Source organism: Buteo buteo, chromosome 8, assembly GCF_964188355.1.
Source record: "Buteo buteo chromosome 8, bButBut1.hap1.1, whole genome shotgun sequence".
In the NCBI taxonomy this organism is placed as follows: Eukaryota; Metazoa; Chordata; class Aves; order Accipitriformes; family Accipitridae; genus Buteo; species Buteo buteo.
The window spans coordinates 6,527,538-6,553,648 of NC_134178.1; the positions used below are offsets into that span (position 1 = coordinate 6,527,538).

The 26,111-nt window shown below is 37.4% G+C and overlaps 1 protein-coding gene across 10 annotated transcripts in view; it reads right to left on the reverse strand.

Annotated features, from left to right (window-relative positions):
* Window positions 1-26,111, reverse strand: part of DMD (dystrophin) — a 1,298,312-nt gene that overhangs the window by 891,337 nt on the left and 380,864 nt on the right. For all 10 annotated transcript variants that reach the window (XM_075033523.1, XM_075033524.1, XM_075033521.1 and 7 more), the window contains exons 3-6: window positions 13,086-13,178; window positions 12,011-12,088; window positions 9,389-9,481; window positions 1,209-1,381 (exon numbers count right to left, since the gene is read on the reverse strand). In XM_075033523.1, the coding sequence (XP_074889624.1) occupies window positions 1,209-1,381; window positions 9,389-9,481; window positions 12,011-12,088; window positions 13,086-13,178 (437 nt within the window). The remainder of the gene's footprint in view (window positions 1-1,208; window positions 1,382-9,388; window positions 9,482-12,010; window positions 12,089-13,085; window positions 13,179-26,111) is intronic.

Consider the following 26,111-nt stretch of genomic DNA (forward strand, 5'->3'; position numbering starts at 1 on the left):
TATTTCAGTCAGATCTACTCAAGGCTTCCAGGCATATGCAGGGTGAAAAACTGGACTCACAGCAAGAGATGCCTACTGTGCCTGGGATGGTGGTGTAAGGCATAGCCACTGTAAATGGCTGTCAGTGTTAGTCTTCGGACTACAACAGCAGTAGACTTATTCAGACAGTTTCATTCAGAAACAATTACATGAGCCAGTGAAAATTTGGGGAAGAAATACCTGCAGCTCTTCACTGCTTATGTTAGAAGGCATATATTGTCTCAGACTATGCTTTTAGAAGTATTTTGCCTTATTTCAAGCCTTTAATGCAACTAAAACCAATAAATGGCCTGACTTGTACTAATATCTTGTAAATCCCTGCCATGTCTTACCAAAGAGAACATACCCATTTAGCTGTTCAAAAACTCAACTCAGTGATAATTTGGAGCAGTCAGCCACCTTGCAGGACAGCCCCCTTTAAGAGAAAGGTATAGAAGTAGGAGGGAGATTGGGAGGCTTACCACATCAGAAAAATAAGTACTGCTTTAAAACCAGTAGTGGCAAGAACGAGACCTTTAAGATAGATTGGCTTGCATGTCTTCCTTAAGCCAAGTACACAGAACCACCAGAGAACTCTGAAACTCTAGAGTTTTATACAGCATAGACTAGCACAAGACAACTTCTGAGAGAGGGTTAAAACTCAAATCAGCTGGGGGAACAACATGAAAGGTTTTGAAAACAAAGGCTACCTTCTCCAGCTGTGTCTTTTCGAGGCAAATCCATACTTTCAATCCAGGAACTGTCAGAGGCTTTCAACAAACACTACGTTTTCCCCCTCTAAGTCCCCATAGGAAAATCTCCTTCTCCCTCTAGGGCCACCTCAAAGGCTTAGTTTTGGATTTATTCCTTGCTCTTCTCAAAAGTTTCCAAGCCTGTACTCCTTGAGGCTATCTACTTGGTAGATATGCTGAAATTCCAGAAAAGGATCTGAACTGAGCATATTCAGTGGCGCTGCAAAAAGCTCAGCCCCCCTCCCTCCAGAAGAGGGTTCAGTCCGACACCAAACACAGCACCCAGATCAAAGCAAAACAGGTGGCCATTTAAAAGAATGCTGAAACACCCACACGGGAAGCAGCTAAAAACCCCACATAATAGATACACCATCCTCAAGCCCTGTTACAGCTGCCTGTCACAAGCTCATCGAAATAATGAAAAGTTAGTTTTCCTACCTGTGACTGTGGAGGAGTGCATTGAAAGCCAATCCATCAGACCAGCTACTGGTGAAATTGATAACATTGACCTGTGGGTAATTACGAGTCGATTGGCGGACCCAGCTCAGCAGAATCTTTTCACTGTTTGTCTGCTGCAGTCCAGCCATGATGTTTTTCATTACATCTTTGACCTGCAATAAGTGACAGAATTTCATCAGTGATTGAACTTTGTCATTAAAAGCTGACTTTTTTTTTTTTGACACAAAAATCTTCCAGTTGCCTAGATTTAAGCTGTAAAGAAAAACCTCCTAAGTAATTACAGAACAAACTTGGTGTGACAGTATAATGATAGCAGTCAAGTCTGAATGCTTAAAGGCAACTGATACTGACTTCTTGGTCACCATTGCTGAGGCATTCAGTACATTCATCCCTGTGCCATGTGAAGCGTTCCATGCATGAACAGAGAAGGCACATTTGTTTTCACCACTAACGGGAACAGAGTTTGCTCAAACTAAGATACATTATAGGAAAAGTTGATAAAACGATGTAAAGCATTCTTCTCTCATTGACCAAGTTGACACAAGTACCAAGGCAAAATAAATTTGCTCAGTGCACAGCAGATAATGTTTTTGACCCAAATGTGCAAACTATATTTGCATAGATGCACTTGGGTGAAAAGTGAATTTCATCGCATACATTAAAGAATATTGTATATGTTTCATTTTTAATTTTTTTTACATGAATAGTTAATATTCCTCTTTCATTAGAGAAAGCTCACCAACCTACAGTTACTATTTTACAAAAACCCATTAATTCTGAGGGCTTCTAAAAATATGAGCATGGAGTTTGACATAATGTAGTCGATTATATATTTCTTAGCAACTTCTTTATTAGTGAAAGAGCACCCAAAACTTCTATTAAGAAGTCTGTAATTTATTTTCCTGTAAACTAATCCCTTTTAAATCATTGCTTTCTCCATATATCTTGTAAAGATTAGCAGCTTTTTTAAAATACTCCCTAAGATATAATTTAACTATAAAGTTGCTTATTGTTGCTTATTTGCTTATGGAGTATATAATTTCATTATAATTCTCCACTTGGAACTGCTCTGCAGCCAGTATCAGTCAAAAACCAATTTTCAGTGCAGAAGCTACCTTATGACAGAGGATGGACCACTTTGAAATTGTAAAAACCATAAGATAACATGCAGAAGGTGTAATCTCAAAGAATAATCAACAACAAAAACAATTAATTACTATGATACTGTAGAAAAAAAACAGGTATCCTTTTATTGTGCAGTTTGGTAAGTTGCTTGCTAGTTTCACAGTAATAAATTCAATCATTTGAATAAGTGAAGATACAAATTACTAAAAGAATGTCTTGTTTTTACATCTCAGATGCATCCTAGCCAAAGAGTATCAGTGCCTTCAATTTTCCTTCTGAGACTCAGGTATAAAGTTAACTTTATAAGTTACTAGTTTCTGAGATGGGAGGAGAAACTGATCCTCTCTAAATTTCATGGGACACATTCCTGACTTTAGTCTAAGATTGTAATTTGCACCAATGAAAATTAATATAAAATTCTGTCAGATGAGGATAGCAGCATTTTATAGTTGCCTCCATTTCTACACCAGGAGACAGAAAGTAAAGAGTTTAAGAAAATTAGGAAATACACTCTTCAGTTTTGCTTCATAGGTCTGAGTGGGTATTTTGAGCTTCTTGTTAATATTTTTAGTATCTTCATTATTGAGAGCTGCCCAAGCAGAATTTACATAATTCAGCAAGAAGCTAAAAGATTTGCTTCTTGTATTTCCAGGCGAAGCCCCTTCACTGCTATCAAAATATAAAATTTTGTTTTTCATGAATCCAGGTGCTAAAAAGAAGAGAAGTTTCAAGATTAGCATCTACTGCACCAAACTTAAACACTATGAAAGACTAGAAAATATTGAAATCATGGTAATGGAGAATTGTCCAAGCCAGGATTTCATTGTTCGTTCTGCATTTTTATCATGTGCTTGTATTTACAAATGCAGATTTATCTGAATATTAAAAACAAACTGTAACATTTGAAAAATATAACACACATTCATATAAAAGGATAGCTGAATGAATGCAGAAACACAAGAATTAGAAATATAAAATTTCATAACATATAGGAAAGATCACGTGTTTGAATTTACATTAACTTAAGAGAAAGAAGCATTAAGTATGAACAGAGGAAATTAGGCAAAAAAAAATAAAAGAATGGGCTGTCAGGAAGGCAGTTATTCAGAAGAATCCAGGTGATAGTTTTCCTTTTAATTTAAAGACATGAAGCCAAAAACTTAGCATTTATTTCTACTTTTGAGTAAATGAATACAAAATAGATTCAAACTCATCTTGCTGAGTTTAAGACGCTGTCAATGGATAGAGATTTATTCCCATTTTCCTGCATTTCTCCGCAGCAATGAAGACTGTTAAATTTATGACTTTTTGTTGTCTTCTGGGGAATGGCAGGCATTTAAAACAACGAAGCAAAAGGGTCCGATCTCATCCTGAAAGCTCACATCACTTCCTATTGAGTGAGAAACGGTGGAAAACACTTCTACAGCTGGAGCCACCTTGTCCTCCCGAGCGTCCCGAGGGGCACTGCCATCCCTCCCACCCCCCCAGCACCTCGGCAGCGCCACGCCGTGTCACACCACATCACATCACGTCACGTCACGTCACGTCGCTGCAGGCGCAGCACCGCGCTGCCCGCAGGACGGCTGGGGCCTGAAGCGAGATCAGTGGCTGAGTGGAAAAATGCTGGCTGACAGTGAGGTTCCAAGGAAGCTTTTTGAAGGCTTCTCAGTTAAGACGTACTGCTCAGAAACAGTAGTACGTAGAGGTGCGTTCACGTCAGCCTGAAGAGCTTTTGGATGGATAAGCTTCCCTCAGGATCCAGGCTCAAAAACTAGAGCCATTTCAAAGGCTCTGCCTCTTGCTCTCAAATGATGAGTTGACCTCTGATAGTCATTTCTTTGTCACCTCTCCTTTCTAATGCAATATAGCCTGGCAGGAAACAAAGCTTTAAGGTGTAGGAAACTCTGACTTCCAGAGAATAGAAATACTTGCTTTTCCTGGGGAATGGACCTGTACTACAGCAATAAGAAAAGATTCAATTTTGAACAGAAGAGGGGCAAAAGGGCAACACAGACACCACCAAGATGACTTATGAAACGTCATATCGCCAAACGGAGAGCTGTGAACAGAACGGGAGCACTGCTATTCTCATCGCCCCACTGAGAAGTGCCCAGGCCTGGCTCACGGCGGCAGTGGACCTCTGATCTCCCGCTGCAGGACCACGTCCCGGAGTCTGGGCGCGCGTAGCTGTGTGTGTGACTAGGAATGCAGCGTGATCTCAGGCTTGCACTACATCTGTTTCACCTAAAACCAACACTCAGGCACGTAACATTTTGTAAGACTGGCACTTGGCTTCAGGACGCCAGCCCCTAGAAGAGAGGGAGGGAAGAAGGAGAGAATCTAAAAAAATTATTCTCAAAGCAAGGTGTTTTCATTTTTCTCAATCAAATAGTGACCTTATAGCTCCCTGACAGAACAACTTAGTATTATTTACTTGCTATATTTCAGGTATTCTGGCTGCATGGATTACTTTTTTTATAGCTAGAATCCACTAAATTCTTTCAAAGCACATTTTAAAGAACTCCTTTAAGAACATTTTCATAGATGTTCAAGACACCTATCAAAGTAAAGGATATTCTTTGCTCATTGATTTCAGGTGGATTCACAGAACTGTTAGTATTTCATTTCCATCATTACAATTCAAAATAAAATAAAATGGTAATTCCAATTAAAATAACAGTTCTGCAACAAGAGCAAAACAGGCTCGATGCTTTTAATAGGTCTCCAAATGAGGCTGGCTGACTGTTGAAATGCACCTCTCTCTGAAATAGTTGCCTTATGTATATGTCTTTTATTTTGCTTTTTTTTTCTGAAGAAAGTCAAGATTTTGGCTGCGACTCTTACCAAAGATTTTTGCTAAGGTTTTTTTTTTCATGCTCTATATGAAAATAAGTTTGCTCTTAAAAACAAAATAAAACAACTTGCATACTGCAATATAGAATGTTTTTCCACTCTTAAGAGTCTTTGTCAAATGTAACAGTTCAGAAATTAATGTTCTTGTTTTGGTTTTGTTTAAATGTTAATGCTGCAATGAGGCTGGGATCACAGAACTGTGAGAAAGAGGGCAGCAGCTTCAAGGGAATAGAAACTCAGATCGAGTCAGTACCATAAAGAGCTTTGGCAGCAGGTGCTCAACTCAGAACGATGATTCAATTTCAGTGAAACTTTTAATAATAATCTGAAAAACAGGCTAGATAAGAAAGGACACTATCACCACAGGGGATACGGAAGCCACAAGATTTCTACTGAACAGAAATGAGAGTGGCAAAAATGAGTCAAATCTTGTCTGCTGCAATGCCTCTACCACAGCCTCTCCTCAATGGGACTGCTGCTATCCACTTGGACTGGTACTGTCTCATTATTCCATTCATGCACCTTTCTTCTAGCACCTTTTTTATTTATTTATTTATTTATTTTACACAAAGAGATTGACGTTTTTGTAACAGATTGTGGTGGGTTGACCCTGGTTGGATGCCAGGTGCTCACCAAAGCCGCTCTATCACTCCCCCTCCTCAGCTGGGGGGAAGAAAATATAACAGAAGGCTCGTGGGTCAAGATAAGGACAGTTTAATACAGTGATAGCAAAGGTCGCGCGTGCGAAAGCAAAGAAAAAAAACAAATGATGTTATTCTCTACTTCCCATCAGCAGGCGATGTCTAGCCACTTCTCGGGAAGCAGGGCTTCAGTACGCGTAGTGGTTGCTCCGGAAGACAAAATGCCCCCCCAGCGGCACAAGGGGGACAGGGATGGGGTTTACGGTCATCACACGTTATTTTCTGCCGCTTCACCTCCTCAGGGTGAGGGCTGATCACACTCTTCCCCCGCTCCAGCGTGGGGTCCCACCCACGGGGTCAGTCCTCCACGAACTTCTCCAACGTGGGCCATTCCCACGGGCTGCAGTTCTTCACGAACTGCTCCAGCATGGGTCCTTTCCACGGTGTGCAGTCCTTCAGGCGAGCTGCTCCAGCGCGGGTCCCCCACGGGGTCACAAGTCCTGCCAGAAAACCTGCTCCACGGGCTCCTCTCTCCGCAGATCCGCAGGTCCTGCCAGGAACCTGCTCCAGCGCAGGGTTCCCACGGGGTCACAGCCTCCTTCGGAAACCCACCTGCTCCGGCGTGGGGTCCTCCACGGGCTGCAGGTGGATATCTGCTCCACCGTGGACCTCCCTGGACTGCAGGGGGACAGCCTGCCTCACCAGGGTCTTCACCACGGGCTGCAGGGGAATCTTCGCTCCGGCGCCTGGAGCATCTCCTCCCCCTCCTTCTTCACTGACCTTGGTGTCCGCAGGCTTGTTTCTCTTACATGTTCTCACTCCTCTCTCCAGCGGCTGTTTCTCCCTCTCCCAACTTTTTTTCCTTCTTAAAAATGTTATCACAGAGGCGTTACCACTATCACTGATTGGCTCGGCCTTGGCCGGCGGCGGGTCCGTCTCAGAGCCGACTGGTATGGGCTCGCTCTCTCTCGAACACAGGGGAAGCTTCCAGCAGCTTCTTACAGAAGCCACCCCTGTAACCCCCCCCGCTACCAAAACCTTGCCACATAAAACCAATACACAGATGGTCTTGTTGTCATACATAAACACAGTTGTCCTAATGTGGTCCTGGCTGCAGGATGTGAAACTGGAAAAAGCTTCTTGCCTGTTCATCTGCAACAAACTAACAGCCCACACAATAGGTGTTTTTTTTTTTTACATGCAGGCAGATAATCTTCCTCTAGGTGACTCTTTTCAGGACTGCAAGTTCTTGGAATCAGAAAGTGAAAGGATTTGCAAAAGCAGGATTGCACCATCAAACACAAACTGCACCAGTAGCATGCACTAAATCAACTAGCCTGTGTCATATTTATTTTTTTTAGGCGTCCCACAGACTACAAATAAATATAGCAGTCTTGATAAGGCATCACAGGTAACGAGATGTTTTACCCAACTGTAGACAACTGGCAGATAAGTTTGGTGGCCCTGAGTCCATAATTTAGTCTTTAACAACAGCTTGTCGTGCTTCCAGCTGCTTAGTGCCAAGAACACTCTCTGACAGGCAAAATGGTACCAACGGGAAGAAACACCCTTTCTTAAGAAACTCACAGTCTTGTTTCACCAGAAATGCTGTCAATATGTAAGATAGTACCAACCTATAAACAGGGCAGAACAATCAGGAACATATTCTAGATCATGCAAATCACTTCAAAACTTGAAAGAAAATCTGGAAAAAACCAAAGACTTTTTCCACAGAGAAGATATAAGAAAATTCACTTTGAACTGTTCTAGTCCTTTGAGGGAAATAGGCAGCAAACCGACATCTCCTGAGTTTTGTTTAAAAAGAGAAAAGCCCAAGTACAAATCTGGCTTTATATTATTTTTTAATTATTCATCATTATGCAACAGCAACAGGGTTATTATATAATAATGGCTGCTTCTTGCCAACCAGCCTTTAGCTACTCTTTAAAAAAGAAACTGAAATTGAATTCTAGCCAAATTAGAAATTCATTTACAAAATTTTGAATAAAAAGAGAAGTCCAGAACACGCAAGTCACTTCCTTTCAGTAATCCATGAATAGAACAAACCAAAACACAGAACTCAAAGTATAGGCTAAACATGGACCGAATCATTATGACTACGCTCAGAAAGTGTCACACCTTTAACCATTGCTTTGTAAATATGATCCCTAGACTTTTTGTACATGGGTAGGTCAGCTGAAGTCACGGGTACCATCACAGCTGCTGTCACAGTTATCACTAGGCTCAAGATGAAGCTTGAAGTGAATCATCTATGTACCGCATGCAAGCAGTACTCTAAGAGCACATGCCTGCTTTCAAAAACCTCACCAGACTATAGCAGGGAACATGTGTGTCTTCTGTGTGTGTGCAAGTATGCGTTAAGAGGAATGGTGCGAAAAAATGAAAGAAAAATTAATAAGTACACAGCTAATACTAAAGCACATCTTTAACACTTTCTTCAGGATAAAATATGAACAAATCAAAATACACATTTGAATGTGAATAGTCATCTCAGTCCATAATTCATATAAATTAAAACACAGTGATTCAAGCATTATTGGTAAAAAGCTGCACAGCTAGGTTTCATATTCCACCTGCTCTTAATAAGTAATTTAGAACAATGTTATGCAATTAAACTAGGAATATTGGAAAGGGAGACAGAGGAAGAAGTGATTTAACTATTTGCAGCTTTTCTCTGTTGCTTTCACTACATGTCCTGTAAAATTAGGGAAAAAAAAAGTTCCCTACTTCAATGAATGATGCACATGTGATTTTTGATAGGAGTGTTTAGTTTTTAATATGAAGTCCTTTAGGCTTTGTTTCCCACCATCTTTGCTTGTAATGCTATGAAAAACTTGTAGATGATTGCTTGTGGAACAGAGACAACACAACACAAATGGACAGACTCAGCCCAGATTCATACAAACACACAGACTCAGGACATCTAGATGCTAGTTCCTTTTGAATTTTTATTTTACTGTCTCAGAATTTGTTTACTTAAGTGTCCTCATCTTCCATGTTGGTTTTTATCATAATCTCCCCTTTCTCTCTAAAGAGAAAGGAAGCTAAATGAGCCACATCTGCTTCAATTAATTGTCAAGAGTCGCAGCTTTTTAGTGTTCTAAAAATAATTCTTGGCAGGATGGGTCAGCAGCAAAAAGCAACAAATGAGATTATTTCATTAAAATATAAAAGTCACTATTTGTAAGATACGAAAAAGAAAAGGACTCTGAAAGCTATATATCCATGTTGGCTTTGTCTATCCATTTTTCTTACAGTAACATATTATATACTCTCTTGCAACATCTGACTGTGAAATTAGAGTCAAAAGAGCTGCTGCTAATGCTCTAAAACCTATTTTATCTTCATAAGATTCCTAATATCCCAGATAACATGCAAACAGACAGCCATAAAACTTGCTGATTTAGGACACTGTTTGCAACATCTATGTTTACTTTGTAGGTTGTGGCTGGATAATAATGGAAAAAAGATCAGTGGAATAAAGGTACTTCACGGAAAGTAAGCAGCAGTGCCACTCACCTGCCAGTGGAGGATTATATTCCAGATCAAACCAAGGGTCAGCTTATGATTTCCATCCACAATGTCTGAGCTCCCAATATTTACCAAATCAACCTATTTAAGAAACAAAAAAAAATATTTGTGTAAGATTAATAGCAAGCATAAGAGGTTGGTGTTATTTTCATACATTTTTGTGATGAGGGAGGGATGGGCTAGGGTAAATCTCATTTGGTTTCTGTTGTTTAGTAAACATCCAACTCATTTTATAAATGGCACAATTAATGTGCTGGCAAAAAGCAAGCAGTGATCTAGGGTTCCAATTATTCCAGTTATAGCATGTTGTGAAAACATACAATTAAAAGTAATAGTCAATAATAACTCAAAAATCTTTTATATTGAGCCTCTACAGTTACAAATCACAAAACTGATGGGTGACACAGAAAAATTCCTGTATAATGCTCTATACTACCTTACATAATATACTTTGCTGAAAGCTACACACACATCTAGACACTGTAAGAACCTACAAACCCAAGATACTGTTCTATATATTTAGATTAAAATAGAAATTATTTTGCCTTAATTAAATTCTACAATGTATAAGGCAAGGCAGGATGTGTTCTGGAATAGAGAGAAACCAATGATTGTGGTCTAAGCAAGTCTTTTCCACATTAGTTTGCCCAATAATGTTGTTTTCCATAATTATATTATGCATTTGCAAATTCATATGCATCAGCATTTATCACCCTGGAATATTCTTTCCTCCACATGTGAAATGAACCTTCACCCTCCCCCACTTTTTATGCTATCTAAATAAGAATGCCAAATTCAGGGATGCGAGTACAAGACAACACAAGCTAAGACCTGCACTTTTGGATGGGAACTATTACTCTAAAATTTGCATCCTTACTGTTTCATAGATGCATTTTTTCATGGTCAGAACTGATACTTGTACTTGCCTACATCTGTTTTACTGAAACAGAGGAACACTTCCCAGTTTGCCTCTGTGTTGCCTGAGGCTATACTGGGGCAAGCCCCCACCCCAACACTATCACATTTCCATAGGAAAAAAAATGATCTGTAAAATGGGTTGACTGGAAGCAGCAGCATTTTTCAGTCTGTTACCACCCAGGTAACTGCAGAACCTCAGCACAAGGGTGGCACATACCAGCAGAAAAATCTGGATTAGTCACAGGCTTTAAATAGCTTTAGAACCATTGATTTTGCATTCCTGCAGTCACACAGAAATCACTCTTGAGATCATTTTGAAGGTTAAGGAAACTATTTCAGAGGCAGATCTTTTGTCTTTATACTATATATATATGTGTATCTACATATATACACTATACTAATTTTTATACTGTATACAGTTTATAAGGTTTTCATTACATGAATACGATGGCCACTGGATGACCGCTTCACTTCCTAAAATAATGCTTTTTCTTCCATATTCTTCAATTGCAATACTCTCTGTTTTCTTTCTATATTTAAAAGGGACTATTGTTGTGTTCTGGAAACTGAATGAAAAGCACATTAATGGATTTAGCTGGTACTTAGTGAATAAATACTTTTCAAAACATTTACTATGAAGCTTTGTAACCACATTCCAGGTATGCAATCAAAACCTTCTTGTATACTGTGAAATAATGTATTGCTGGTTTTTTTCAACAATGTCAAATATTGCAGAGTTTGAAGAAGTAGAAGCTTTTTCTTCTATGTATTTACATGAAATTCCATTTATAAAAAGAAAAATCAAGCTGGAGGTCTTTATGCCAGTCTTATAAGGTCACTTTCATTTATGCACAAATCTTCAGATGGATAAGCATTACCTTAGATAATCGATAACTTTATTCAGCAGCTGAACTCAAGCATGTTTAGTGACCTACTGCAGCTATCAAGAAATCCAATATAATATGTGGCACAGAATACATTATCACTGTTCCATCACATCTTACTGTTAAGTTTAAGCGAATGCTATAGTTTATTTGCATTTATTCTTGAGAAGGAGATATGATATAATTAGTTGGCCACTGAAAATGTCTGCTAAAGTTATGGGTCCATTAGAATGCTTGCATAAGGAAGACATTATGAGACTATTTACTCAAAAATGATGCACAGGATACTGGTTTGAAAAGTCAATCTTGACAAAGTAGAATGGAAAGTGGTTTTGATATGATTCATTCCCTTCAGGTTATGAACCATAAGGAACAGACACCAATGAAAATTTACCAAAAAGATTTCATGCAGGAAAAGCCTGAGTTTTTCAGACTTCATGATTGTCAGTGCTTGTGAGCAGATATTTTGATAGGTAGCACCTTCTAACCAGCTACGGATGACTTCTTGTAATTAACCTTTTAAAATGTATTTTAAATACCATGTATTACCATAAAATTGTGCATGTTGATCTGTCTTCAGATAGCATCCATTATAGATATATTACTCAAACATTTGCTGGCAGAGGATTTTAAACTCTATGAAATACATTCCATCCTGATGCTGAACGACAAAGTATCCAAGTCACATCAATAAAACTGCCTTGACTCCACCAATTGTATCCTATAGGCCAGAGTTTGATCCAACACTTAGAAAGCATTAAGTGTGCTATCTATAGGATGTTCTGACCCTGTACGGCTGATTACTTACATTATTTCTCTGCAAAACCTGCAGTGCTTTGTTGACATTGTTCAGAGCATGAACTCTTGTGGAGCCCTTTTCTTTTGCCTACAAAGAAAATAAAACAAATTTGACTGCCCAAAATCAGAAACTAGAATACACTCTATATAACTCAAATCTTATATTACACCTGCAGTTTTCTATTTTGTAAGTTTATGACAACAACAGTGAGAATATTACCATACATCGTTCATATGCAGCTTTCCGATATGAAATAAAGGCAATTGTGAAACAAAGTGGATCCACAGCTGGAAGATAATCTGATATCTTGACATTTTTCAGTGAATGAATCATTGAAATGTATATAAAATCAGATAATTCCAGATTTTTTTTATTATGATTAGTTATCTTCTCCATGGCACAATTTAGGGACATTACTGTGACAACCAAACAGAGAAGCACTGGTTCCTTTAATATTTATTTACAAATATATTGTCTCTGAATTTTGATTCTCAAACTCCCAGCCTGCTTCACTACTCTCTTGTGAGAAAGTTTCAGAGAAAAATCCCAAGCTCACAAAGTCCAAGCAGGAACACAAGAGGGATATTCAAAAATACATGTGATGTGTCACTTCAGAATTTCCAGGTTAATAACAGCAAGTTGTTCTCTCTTTTCAGACATGTACAACTCCAATATATGGACTGTATGTATGAAATTTATTAGCAAAACATTCTCATTCTACACATTAAATTCTGTTCCTTGTTTTTGGCACAAATACCTAGTGATGAATAATTTCTGAATTCCAGCTAAAATCTAAATGAACCCTGCCTCAGTCTTAGTTCTCTTTGCCACACTTCCTTAATAAGTGCATACAATAAACTAGAATATTTTCATTTCAAATATATGCCTAGCAAAGGATTACTGTCTAATATAGTTCTCAGTCACAATGTTTCCTCAATTTCAAATGAAAGTAAAAAATATTCAGACGCCTAAAAAATAGTTTCCACAGGACCTCATCAATGGCAGAAATTAATGAACACCACCTACCACAATTATCACAACATCAAGACTTCAATATGTAGTTAACATGTTAATATACACATACAAGTTTTTGGCCTGTAAGGCATTCCAGGAGCTCCAGAAGTCTTCGTCCATCTCGAAAATCATTAAAAAGATCTTCAATGTAACGTCTTCCAAACTGAAATGAAACAATGGCTTTAGTTAGTTCCAACACCAAAAAAAAGAAGAATCCATTTGCTAAAAAAAGACCAGAAAGCTGTAAAAGCCACTGTCTTGCAAAGTGGTATATTCCACCTGTGTAAATACACTGCTAATTAAATATTAAATATTAAATATGAAAGGTATGACGCAAAGTAAAGGAAGAAAATATCTTACAGCTAAACTGATAGGATTCTTTTACATCTGGTTTTAATAGGGTTCTATGGCATAAGAGAGATTGGTGCCTACCTTATTTCAAATATTTTTCTTATGGTATGGAAAGTAGAGCCTTTATTCCCTCTTAAAATTACACTATTGATATCATCTGTGATAAAGTGCTGCAGATCCAATAATTTGCAATTTGTGCACATACCATTAATGCAAACAAATAAGCCAGAATTAAATACTAATGAAGCTAGAACGCAAACTGAACTTGGCAATTAAGGTGCAATTCAGGAGAAAAATAGGAAAAATAATTTGCCAGATGAAAAAAAAAAACACAAACAAATCCACCAAACACCCAGAAAGAGATACCAAGTTTAAGTGCCTAGTAGGCACTTTCACGTGGCAGAAACAAACTTGGAATTACACAGAGAGAGAAAAGTTTCAGGCTTATTCTAGTGAGGATCTAAGAAACATATCTATGTTCATAGGACATACTTGGAATCATACTGAATCATGGCCTCATTAATGTAAGTGCCTAAACCACAATTTTGTACATAGCATCAGCAAAAACCGAAAGGAAATACTTGGGATTTTCCCTCATGTGACAATGGTAAAAGATTAATTTCCTTCTAAAATTCAAGCCATGTTTCTGATCTGATGCTTTGACTAATGCATTAAATTTTAAAAATATAGAAATATAATTTTGTATAGTTTAGTCACTGTGCAACTTTTATATGTACCTATAAATTTTGACATATTTTTGTATGTATGAAAGCTATTGAGAACCACAATAAAAAAGTGATTATTTTGTGCAGTGTCAAGTAGATTCACATGTCCACATTATTTCTAATTTGTAAAGTTTCACAGATGCTTTGATTGATTTGAGAGGAAGCATCTGTATTTTAATTTGCTAGAATTGACACCATGCTGACCTACATCACATATCTTCCACTTTTACCACAGAGCAATATAGAACTGGGAATCCATATTAGACAGAAAACATTTGCTTTCCTGTCAGCAGTGTTGTTCTGGTACTCATTGCAACACTCATTAGAACTAGCTAGGAATTTTATGAAAAACGTATTTTGTCAGAAAGTATCAATTCCTTCGGAAGTTTTCTTAAACAGAGGACAGAATTAAGGAAAGTTTCTAGTGCTAGACTCATTTTTTCCACAATCAATAAATATTTATGTGTACAGCACAAACTTTAGTGCTATCGGCTGCTCTGGCATGACTCCTTCCCTCTTTCTTTCTCTCAACTGCTATTCTGAGGCAAAAGCTTCTTTCAATCCCTGCATTTTTTGGTAAAGTCTTGTTTCTGTTTCACAGAGCAAACAAATCTGAAACATCAAAAATTTTCTACAGCAGTGGGAATCCTTTTTCTAGCAAGTTTTCACACCCTGCACAACCCATTCCAACTAAGCTAATTTCTAGTTAACACATGTGCTGCCACTTGACTACCTAAAATATCTGAAAACCAGTACTGAACAGATTCACATATGATTTAGTCACCCTGCTCAACCTCTTGAATTATCTGTTTAACTAAGACTACTCAGCAACTCTATTTCCTGCCTTGCATTTAATATAAGAAATAGTTTTGATAAAATGTTTTAAATTGTGGTATGAATCATCATGTGCCATTATGCAAGTCAAGTCACACACGGTATTCCTGAAGTTGTCTATTATTTACTCCATACAGCACAAATTTAAAATTAAAACATATGACTATATCAGAGAGACTTTATTTTGTTTCCTAATCTTGCAGAACAAAAGTCATTTTTGCAGAGGGGAAGCACAAGACCTATGCACTTCTGAGGGAACATTTTAACATTCTTTAGAAAGTTGAAGTGATCAACAGGCCCTTCTGTAACACTATGAAAGAGTTGTTCCCATAAAGTTACTGAATCACTCTGGGAATATGAGCACAATGACATTTTGATAATAGAATATAATTATATTGCTTTGTATCATAAGGGAAAAATAGAACTAGCCGTCATAACTGCCTGTGTGTCTGACTTTCTTCCTTTTTGCAGCATTTAAGCTATTCATAAAGTTTAGGTTGAAATCCATCTAGGACAGCCGAAAATTCTGCTTGACAGAATAATATGGGGGCGCGTGGGGGTGTGGTAAACTTTTCAGAAAGAAAATAAAGACACAGCATGGTAGCATCCCCAGCAGAACATATTAATTACAAATGTATTACAAGTAAACTTTAAAACAAAATTTCCCATTGATTTTTTAGGGTCTCGGAAATATACCTTCCATTAATCAGCAAATAAAAATACCTTAAGACACCCTATACTACTGCCACACAGATCATCCTTAACCTGAAGAAGGTTGCTATTTTTCTGGCAACAGGGTAATTAAGTCTTCTTTCTCAAATAGACTGAATGTCTTCACTGGATCGACTTTGCAGTAAGTCTTCAGAAACAAAGGGCTCAAAGATGCATCAAATAAATTCATTGTGTCATTGAAAAGTGTCTCTTAAGTTGTATGAAGTTTTGAAAACAATGAAAAAACAAGTGTGACCAGTCAATGGCTTGCCAAAACAAATGCCTAGTCCTTTATTATAAATTCTTGTTGAAAATAACCTTGTTTAAAACTTTTTTTAGGTTGTGACCTACAGCCACTGCCCTTTACCTACAGAGGAATGAAAATGTTCAGAAGAATCTCCTGTGCCCTTTGTATGCATGTTGATTTGTTACTCTCCCTATATCACAACTTATCCAAAACCTAATTTAAAAAAATGCCCAAAGCAGCTGCATGCTGGATTGTTGGCTGACAGTTCTTAGTAAAACCCACAATGATGGAAGAGATGGGGGAAATGAGAGAGAGTACAGGACAGAGGAAGGACTGCAGATGCTGAACGTGAAGCACAATGCAACTTTTCATCAGTATGGTACTAATTTCCCAACCGGTAGTTTGACTGGCAGCAATATGAAACTAGAGAAAATTGTATGATCTTAATCAATATATAAGCTATTTATAACATTAGTCAAGTAGATCAGCAAAGTAATTATCATCTCTTTCTTCCTTACTTGCTTATTTCAGGGAGACCAACAATTAATGGAGAGATTTGGGGGATTGGAGGCAGGGTTGAAAAGCCCAATGAGAAAAAATACACGGAATAAAGAAAAAGAGGGAATAACTGTAAAACTGAAATTGGGGGGGGGGGGGGGAGAAACAGAAATTACTTTCTAGAAGTAGGACCAACAGAAGAAAAATCTAAGACAGAAATTTGTTAGAATCTTCATGACTAGAAAGACTCTAGGGATTTAAGTATATGGCAGTATTATTTTAACCTACTGTCTTTGTGTTAAATAAAGGTCAAAACACAAGACAATTTTCTTGGTCTAGCTGATATGGCTGTTGGCTGCAACTGCTGGTCTTTACATAACGTAAGACCTGAAAGAAATCCAAAGGATTTATTTTAAAAGAAAATCACTGCAAAAAAATGTGATACAGAAGGGAAGACAAGATTCCTGTTTTACCATGGATAAAATTAACCCTCCAACTTAAATAAGGACTGAGGAAAATAATTCACAAAATACATTTGTATGGAGAAAACCTCCTACACTACCATGGTCAACTACACAAGCCTTAGTCTTAGAATTACAGGGTAATGTACAATTAACATCTCAGGAAAACATGGGAACTTGCAGAAGAGTCTTACCAAGGTGTTACAAGGGAGTAAAGCATACTTAAAGTATTCCATCCACTAACTCAATTGCATGTACATATATATGTACATGCATGTAGATATTCTAGAATGCTCTCAGTATTAGACTGAAATAATATCTAAAGTGTATTATTGTTATTTTCCAAGCTCAGACAGCAACTGAACCAATTTTATGCCAAAGAATGCCACCTAAAAAGACAAAAGCAGATGGAAATGAAAGGAAAAATTTAGGAAACAGACTGAAAGTAAGTGTTGATAGATAAATGTAGTAGCAAACTTTTTTGTGTGAATATATTTAGAAATCTTAGAATGTCAAGCTCCATCCTATTCATCTCACTACTGTGTACTTTCATTGTCATTCCTGTGTTCTTCTTTTCAAACACTCTATATTAGAACTCGTTCTCTCTATGTAAATTTAACAAATAAATTTTATCAAACAAGTAAACTATTTTATCAGCTCATTCTTCAGATACATTATGGAAGAAGTTAATATTGGGGGAAGTGTTACATGAAAAGCCGGTATTCCATGAAAAGCTCTCTGTTCAGAGCTACATGCAAGCTAGTCATTGTGAAAGTGATACAGGCAAGAACACCAAATAGTTGAAGAATATCTTGTCCAGAGAAGGTACAAAGACATCCATTCATGAACGTTGACCCTCCTATTGCCCAGTGCTCAATAATTATGAGTCAAACCTCCAAAAAATTCTGATTAGCATAAAACTGCCAGCAGTCATTATGTTTTAGAATAAATTAGCACAGGCAAATCCTATACTAAGGGAAAACAGAGTGAAGGGAAAGGAAATATGAAGGGGAAGGAGTTGGGAAGGGAGAGGAAATGAAAGGAGGGGCACAGGATTAAGAACAAGTCATAACTTAATTTTTCTCCCACAAGCACAAAGGCTAGAAATGTATTTCTATTTCCTGAGATTCATAAACACTCTAAATTTCAAGCAATGAGTCCATAATAACAAGTCCAGCAAAATACATGATAACAGAAGACTGTAACACAGCTACTATTTGAGGTTCTTTAACATGCATTTATTTTTTCTGTTTTATAAAAAGGCTATATGATAGATACTTTTCCCTAATTTTTCAGAAAAATTACAGAGGGTAAAAACTTGGCTGAGGAAGAGATCTCAGACTTTTCATTTTCCTTTGCAGGCAAGTATGTATTTAGATTACACTTTTCATTTGAGGGCAGACTAGACTGTAAGAAGATTATTACAGTAAGACAAGTTGGATGCTATTTCTCATGCATTTTACAGTTTTATTGGCTTATTATTATCAGTTCATCTGGGAAATCTAGCAACCGAAACTATCAACAGATGGAGAGAGACAGAATAAATTAAAAGAAAAAAGGCACTGTAAAGACAGAGAATTCAAGGTTAGGCATGGCACTAGACAGAAGATTTAAGGTTATATTAGGCATAAATAGGAAAAATCAGCTTACAATAAACCTAGTGGACACAGAAGTCCTTCAGACTCCCGCAACAGGTAAATCACTGAGACCTTAGCTTGGGGCTAGACCTGTCCCTCCAGGAGGGCACAGAGCCTGGAAGGGAGCTGCAGTGAGGTCCAGCTGTGCCCCCAGCGTGCTGGGCTGTGGAACAAAGAGCCAGAGGTGCCCTGCAGTTTGGCCGGGACCTCAGGCTACTGACTGATTACTGAAAAAAATGAAAAGACAAGATACAATTCAGAAAGGCAGAAAGACATAAGCCATAAGTCTTCACATAACTTTTTGAAGTAATTGCCTCAAGTTTGGTTTGTAAATCTGTAAATTTTGCTGAACAGACATCAGTAGGGAAGAAATAAGAACTTGGTTGGCTTACAGATGTTACTCTTAGTAAGACTAAAGAATCAGCCTTTTCTTGCAGTCAAAATATTTGACGCCTCACTCTGTGAAACAATAAAGAACAGTCATTGAGCTAATCTCAACAGATCTTTTAAGTCAGTTTTAATAAAAGAGGGATTATTAATACTTGCTCTTGCTCTGCTAAATATATTAAAGGTTGAATTTCTCTCCCTAACATCCTCGTTTACAGTTTATTCAGTTCCGCTGGGAAGTTGCATGAAAGTGACTGACATTTTCTTTCATTGATGCTGGATTACTATTACAGCAGCAAAAGATATTGTCCCAGTCATGAGGGAAGAAAGATGTACCAGACACAGTTTAACTGGGCCATAGCTTTACTGACTCATGGGGAGCACTGAGCAATAACTTGAGCCACACAAGCCACCCTTTCTCCTTTCATCCTCTTCTCCTGCTAGAACACGGAGGCACCTATTCTGCTGCAGGTGAAACTCTACGCCGGCCAGCTGGAAGTCAAACGCTGCACAAGCAGTTTGCCTCTCTACTGTCAGAGCTCCAGCCTTTGTGGTAGACACCTTTTTTTGCAGTCTAACTTCAGCTCTCAAGGAATTACACAGAGGAGTAACTGATGGATGCCGCTATTTAAAAATTACTACTACTGACCAACTGAGAGGAAGGTGTAAAACCCTTCTCTGAAGATGCCACACTCTTCTCACAGGCCACGAACCAACTATCACCGTGCATTTTAACATGGTAGCTATCACAATGCCTGCGGCAGGCCCAGAACACCCAACTGTACCCTTTAAGAGGGCTCTAGGGACAGGTCTTACCAATTGTCTGAAGGCGGCTCCTGTTGGTGGCACAAGATACATACTCCCAGAGTAGAAGCTGGTTTCGTGTCAAGACCCTGATGTTCAGGTAATGACATTAGACCCTCCTGGCACTTCTGTTCAATTCTTGTAAAAGGGTGTTTTCCCCTCAGCAGAAGGAGCCACTCTACTTTTCTAGTGTCATTACAGAGAAGGCTACTCACCCCCCCCTAAGTTTCTGAAGAATACCTTGTTATTTCCATTTTAAAAGAAATCAGAAAATCTCTCTGCAGGGGCCATACATACCCAGAACAGAAATACAGACATATTGACAGACAGAATTATGTTAGTATAGCTATCACTGGTTTTCTTAGCTCTCAGAAATGTGTCTCTAAATTAAATGTAAATCAAAGAATAAGCAAGTAAGTTTGTCAGAGTAACTCATACCTCATCTTTGGTTTACCCTCATCTAGCACTTACACAAGGACAGAGAGGTGCAGAAATTTCTGATGTCAAAGAAGTAGGAGAGCTAATAAACAAGCGAAGAGCAGTCTCACCATGGTCTCCAATTATTGTATAGGCTCTACAGATAATCTCTATTATCTCTTCAGTACACTTTATCATACTCTTCCGAAGCTAGTATATAAGGCCTTCTGAAACCCAATAGGCAAAAATATTTTCTTTGTAGAGTCTTCTAATTTACCTTTCCTTTGTTGAATGCTACTGTAAGATTAATTATATGATAATTAAAATATTGGAAGTTTCATCATGCGTAACAGAACTTCCTAAAGTTATGTTGAAATGCTTCCCATCCTTGGGATCACTGAAATTCATGAAGCTGAATTATTTTCTCTGCTCTGAAAGCAAAGGGAAACCATTATTTATTAATTAGACACATGGCAGTCTAAAAGCCAAAGCCAAAATAGCTATTATCTATCCTATTTTCATATAAAATTTCCTTATGAGGTTTATCCAATACAACTTGAATTCACTTAAATCAGACATCCTGTCTTATCTATTAATGCCATTTGAAAATGAGATTTTGAAATTAATCACATCACTAATCAGATTATTTTTTCCAGATTCAGTATATTATATTTTTCATAAGAATGAAACTGGATTAAGAGCAGATATTAATTGTAATAGCATGATAGTATTAAAAAACTGAAGATCTGTTTGGAACAACAAAATAAAACCTACTGATACACTCTCCAATTAGAGCAGGAAAAATATAATTATTTCAACAGTAGTTTTTTAATAGCACTAAAATAGGTAATATTTCAAAAAGGTATATAATCCATAATGTCAATAGCTAAAATGAAAATATATAATTTCAGTAATTTTCATATTCTTTTTTAAAAGGTTAACTATTCCCATAGAGGAAAATATCTTATAAACAATTGATATTGCTCACTGTGTGCAGACCATAAACATGCAAATCAAAGCATGAACAATTTTTTAGGCAAAATTTGATGGGCCAGTTCTAAGCTGAGAGAGATGGTATAGCCACCTCTGGATTCCCCCACCTGAATGTGGAAGGGTTTAATGTAATCATTAATTAAATATTACATATTAATAATATTAATATTACATATTAGTAACATCTGTTAACAAAGAAATAAACAAAACCTTATTATTTCATATATGGTGCATGTATTTCACACATAAGTATGTATGTCCCCTTTAAAATCTGAAACAAGACAGGTTATTGCCTCTGTGACAGGATCAATGGAAAAGTATTTTTTAATGAAAGGTTACCTCTATTTCAATTTCAGCACAGCTTTATCTGAGATACAGATCAGGTCAAAAAATTACCAAAGTGGCTCACAGACGATGAGAACAAAGATTTAAGGATTATTCCACTCTTCGCTTGAACAATGAAAGCTACACTGACCACCCAGATAATTCATACTCCTGTTACTTAGGATTTTGAAGTGTTCTGCGATAGATTTTCAGTTCTACTAGCAACCTGAGCAGGAATTCGACTTAGTAACACAACCATTCAACAGCTTAACTTGTGCATTAAAAAACACTTCTAGGTGTAAAAAAAAAAAAAAAAGGCGGGGGTGAGAAAACTGTCAAAGCTTAGACAAAAACTAACCAGTTTCAAAAAATATTAAGCTGATGCTCACTAAATACATCTATGCTAATTTGCCCAGTAATTATTACACAAAGTTTCTATTTGGTAAGCAGTGGATGTATAATGTTGGCATCTACTGCTTTTCTTTTAAACAATATGAAGCTTACAGGGATACACAAAATAAATCTGGCAGCTATCTTTTTTTCACCAGTTTAATCTAGCCAGCTAATGTCACTGAACCATTTCCTATTTTGCAGTATATTGCTGTGCAAGGTCATTAAGGACTGGATGACAGGCAACGGGATCAAAAGAAACCGTCTGGAAGTGGGTATGGACATACACTCAGCAAGTTCCTCCAAGGTTTGAAGAACGAATCATGAATTCAGAGTCAAGGACAGGGGCGCTTCTTTTGACAAGGCAGCTAGCTTCATGCAATCTAGTAACAGACTGCAATGAGCTTCTTTTTTTGCAAGTGTGCATATAATTATGCTTCCCACTTCCACAAAGAAACATATAAGGGAGAAAAATACCATAAATTAACAACTAATTTTTTTTATAGTATTATCTCAGATGTAACTTTCAATAAAAGATGAAATGTTAATTATATTTATATGTTCCAGAATACTTGTGTTTTTTTAATTTACAGTGTGTAGGCATTTTTGAGTTTATAGTGGGCAGAGTTTTATAACAGCATTTTTAAACAGTTTGAGCTGCAAAGATGAAAATGCAGGGTTTTTAAAAGGAAGAGCCAGCCCACCTTCCAGTGGAGAAGCACAAACTGTATGTAGCAGATGCCAAAGGCAACAAATTTGGCTAAAATTCTCATTTAAGGGAGCATCAGTTCCACAGCAGACTGTTTCCATGAACATTTGTTATTCAAGTAATTTATTTTTCCATATGTGGTTATTAGAAAACAGAAAAAAGGGAGTATCTTCAGTCTTGATTAAAATCACAAGCATTAGTGCAAAATCTTGGACAGCAGAGAAAGATTCTGAAATTTTTGTCTTCTGGCTTACTGACATTCTGAATCTTAGAGAACAGTTTAATATTTACACAATGAGGTACAGAATACTGCAGGTACTGCGTTTCCTCACGTACGAAGATGTCCTTTCTGAGTGAGTGTGGATTCTCTCTTTATTGAGGGACAGGCTTTAGCAACACATTTTTCATCAGTTTAGAGCTTAAATCCTGGCTGCAAAGAAAATCTGAGGTGTATAAATGATAAGCCAAATTTCAAACATTTTACTTTGGAAGCCCTTCAGGTACGTGGTCTCATCTTTGAGAATAAATCAGACAAAACTCCACTACTGTCTTTAATTGTAACAGACAAATAGTCAAGCTTCTAAAGAGATGCAACTGTACTTAAACAAGATGAAACCACAGTAATTTTTATCAATTAGAAAACAAAAAACCAAACTCCCTAATTATGAAGCGTTGCTATTACTTGTATTACAAATCCCATATAAATAAGAGACTTAATCTAGATCAGTTCTTCAGTGATCAAGTTGTGAAAGAAGCAAATGAGATACATAATTTGGACAAAAGCTTTAGAACGAAACTCAGTTTGACTCTGCACAATGGCTCACATACGAGGCAGCACCATTTCTTGGTTTGCAAAGTGGTGGCACTGCACACTGCAACGGATTTTGATTTCCCCTGGGAAGTCAGCTTTCCCAAAGCACTGAAGAATGGGCTAGTTTGTGATAAGCCACCGAGGAGGTTGGATCTTCTCAGTCCACAGTGAAGTTAGGTCTCCCCTTAGAGCCACAAAGCATCAGTGAACTGCCAGCTGAATTACCCGAGAACTGGCTTTGTCAGCATTGACATGGGGAATTCTGACCATTAAAGCTAATGTTCCTACTTCTGCAGCTTAAACTTTCAGTTCTTACTGCTTCAGACACCTTTCTGATGTAAGGAAGATGTCTACTGTTATCAGGATCAACACAACAATTTGACGTGTCTCAGAGAAAGTACCCTAACTTGGACAACTGGGTAGACCTAAGTCATTGTAGCAAGTCATCCAGTTTGCTTGATTTGATTTTGTGAAGGAAGAGTGAAAGGCAAAAGTTCTGGCATTTCTTGTCATGCTTCTACTCCCACTGACTCATATTTTTTTGGCTTTCATTAACATTTCTGACCCCTATTTTAACAAAAAAACCCCAAAGGAATGCTGAAAGGGAAGAGGGGTATCATACAGAAAAGAAATAAGTAGTGAAATGATGTACTCAGTCTTTGCCAGTGAGAAGTCATCCTCACGAACAAATACATTTTGGTAGCCAAATCAAAGACAAACTCATAGTGCATTTGAGGTAGCACTGCTTTCAAACATATTTTTTCAAACATATTTTCATTGACTCAGCTGAACCTTTAGTACTGACATACAAGTGAGTGACTCATCCTTTCTAAAGGCTCACAAACATTTAGTCAAACTCACTGCATTTTCTGTCACATGCACATAGTCACTCCCTGTCATCTTGCTACATGCAATAGTTAAATCAAGAATATATTTGCTTTCAACATCGACATTTAAAGCTGTAGCAATGGTAAAATCCCCACAACCACATCTGAGTTGGCTGGTGATCATTTTCACTTGGTGAAAAGGAAAGGCCAGTATTTATTTATTCAGAATGGAGGTTACTCCATCAACTTCAGTGCCAGAGGGACTATGCTTGTTCTTGCTGTCCTGTGTCGAAGCCCAGATGAGCAGGAGGATTTACTGCATATGTATTGCAACCAAGAACTATTCTGGGAGTTCCCCTATACCCGCTGTACTTATTCCCAACAAGGCTGTTTGCAGTAAGTGGGATATTAATTTAAATGACATGCTTAAAAGAGCAAGTATACCCTCTCTGCTTGAGCTCAGGTAGGAGTTTAAAATGGGTTCATCCACTTTTTTCCCATCTGGAGAAGTCAGGCATAATTTTAGAGACTGAAAATCTCTATAGAGCCTATAGAAACTACATAGCTAACTAAAAGGGTACAGTTTTCCAATATAGTCCATTGTTTGGCTTAAAAATTCTACACAAGATATACAGCCCATTATCTAAATGAGCAATTAATTTTATTTTGGAAAAAAACCCACAAAACCCAACTGTTGCTTAAAAGCACAACTTCCACTTGAACTACTACTAAAAATTAGTAGTCTGCTTTAGAGGCCATCGTCTATATGTAAAATTTCAAGACATTCAGAAGGAAATCCTAGAAAGAAAAAGCAGCAAGAGGACAGTATTTAAAAGGGAACAGCAGAACATATAAGACACACTGAAACAGCAGGAAATGAGGACATTCAAAGACAAATTCTCTCTCTTTTGACAAATTCAAAAGAAATTTGTCAGCCTGCTAGCCTGCCAACAACAGGCTGCACAGGACGAGCTGTGAGTGTGGCAGCACCGTTACTGGAGGCTGCGGTACCCCTGCTCCCTGTGACTGCCATTCCCTTACTGCAGGACACACCAGTCTACTCTTCATTTCACAACCAGTCTACTTTTTACTCTACATCAGTGACGAGGTCGATTTTCAGATTTTATGAATGGCCAGGAGCATGTTATAGTTGGGTTTCACATTACCTGATGATATATATATGCCCATGACTCTAGCACTCTTTAAAGCCTCCGTTTTTATTCCCCCATATTGGTACCAATACTGTGACCCCATATGCTCAAGAGGTGAGGAAGAAGAAAAAAAATAAGAAAAAGAAAAGAAGTTCTATTTGTTTCTTCTGTTTATATATATTTTTTTTTTTTTTTTTTCTCTCGGAGTGCTCCTAATGTAAATAATGTAATTTATGCAGGTAACATATATACTACAAAGTTTTCTGGCATCAAAAAGAATGTAAATTTTCCATTTTTCCTTCTCACTGTCCACAACTCATCAAACCACACACAATTCTTCAAATGGCAAATAAAAGAAATGGTAACTGCTTACAATATTAGAAGACATTTTGGCTAGAAACTGAATTGATATTTTTATCAATATTACACTTCTGCACATTATTGTCTGCATAAACATGTAACATATTTGTTATGTTTAACATAATAAGTTGCTGTGTTTTGGCTACTAGTAAGTAACATGCATATGTATCTCAAATCACCACAACTAATGATGGTAACTTAGTGAAAATGATTGGCATATGCTGCTTTTGTAATGTCTGGCAATAAATGACCCAGATTCCAATAGAATTTATGTACCAACTTGCATTTGTGAATCTGGATCCCTGTTTATAATTAATTAAAATAATAATATGAGCTGAATCTCTCTTTAAAACCAATCATTAAAAATTGACTGTAGTGTAGTGGACAAGAAAGAAATAATAGGAGACTTTGGTTTGCATTTTAGTTGCATGTTTTGTGTTAAGTAATAGCTTATGAATG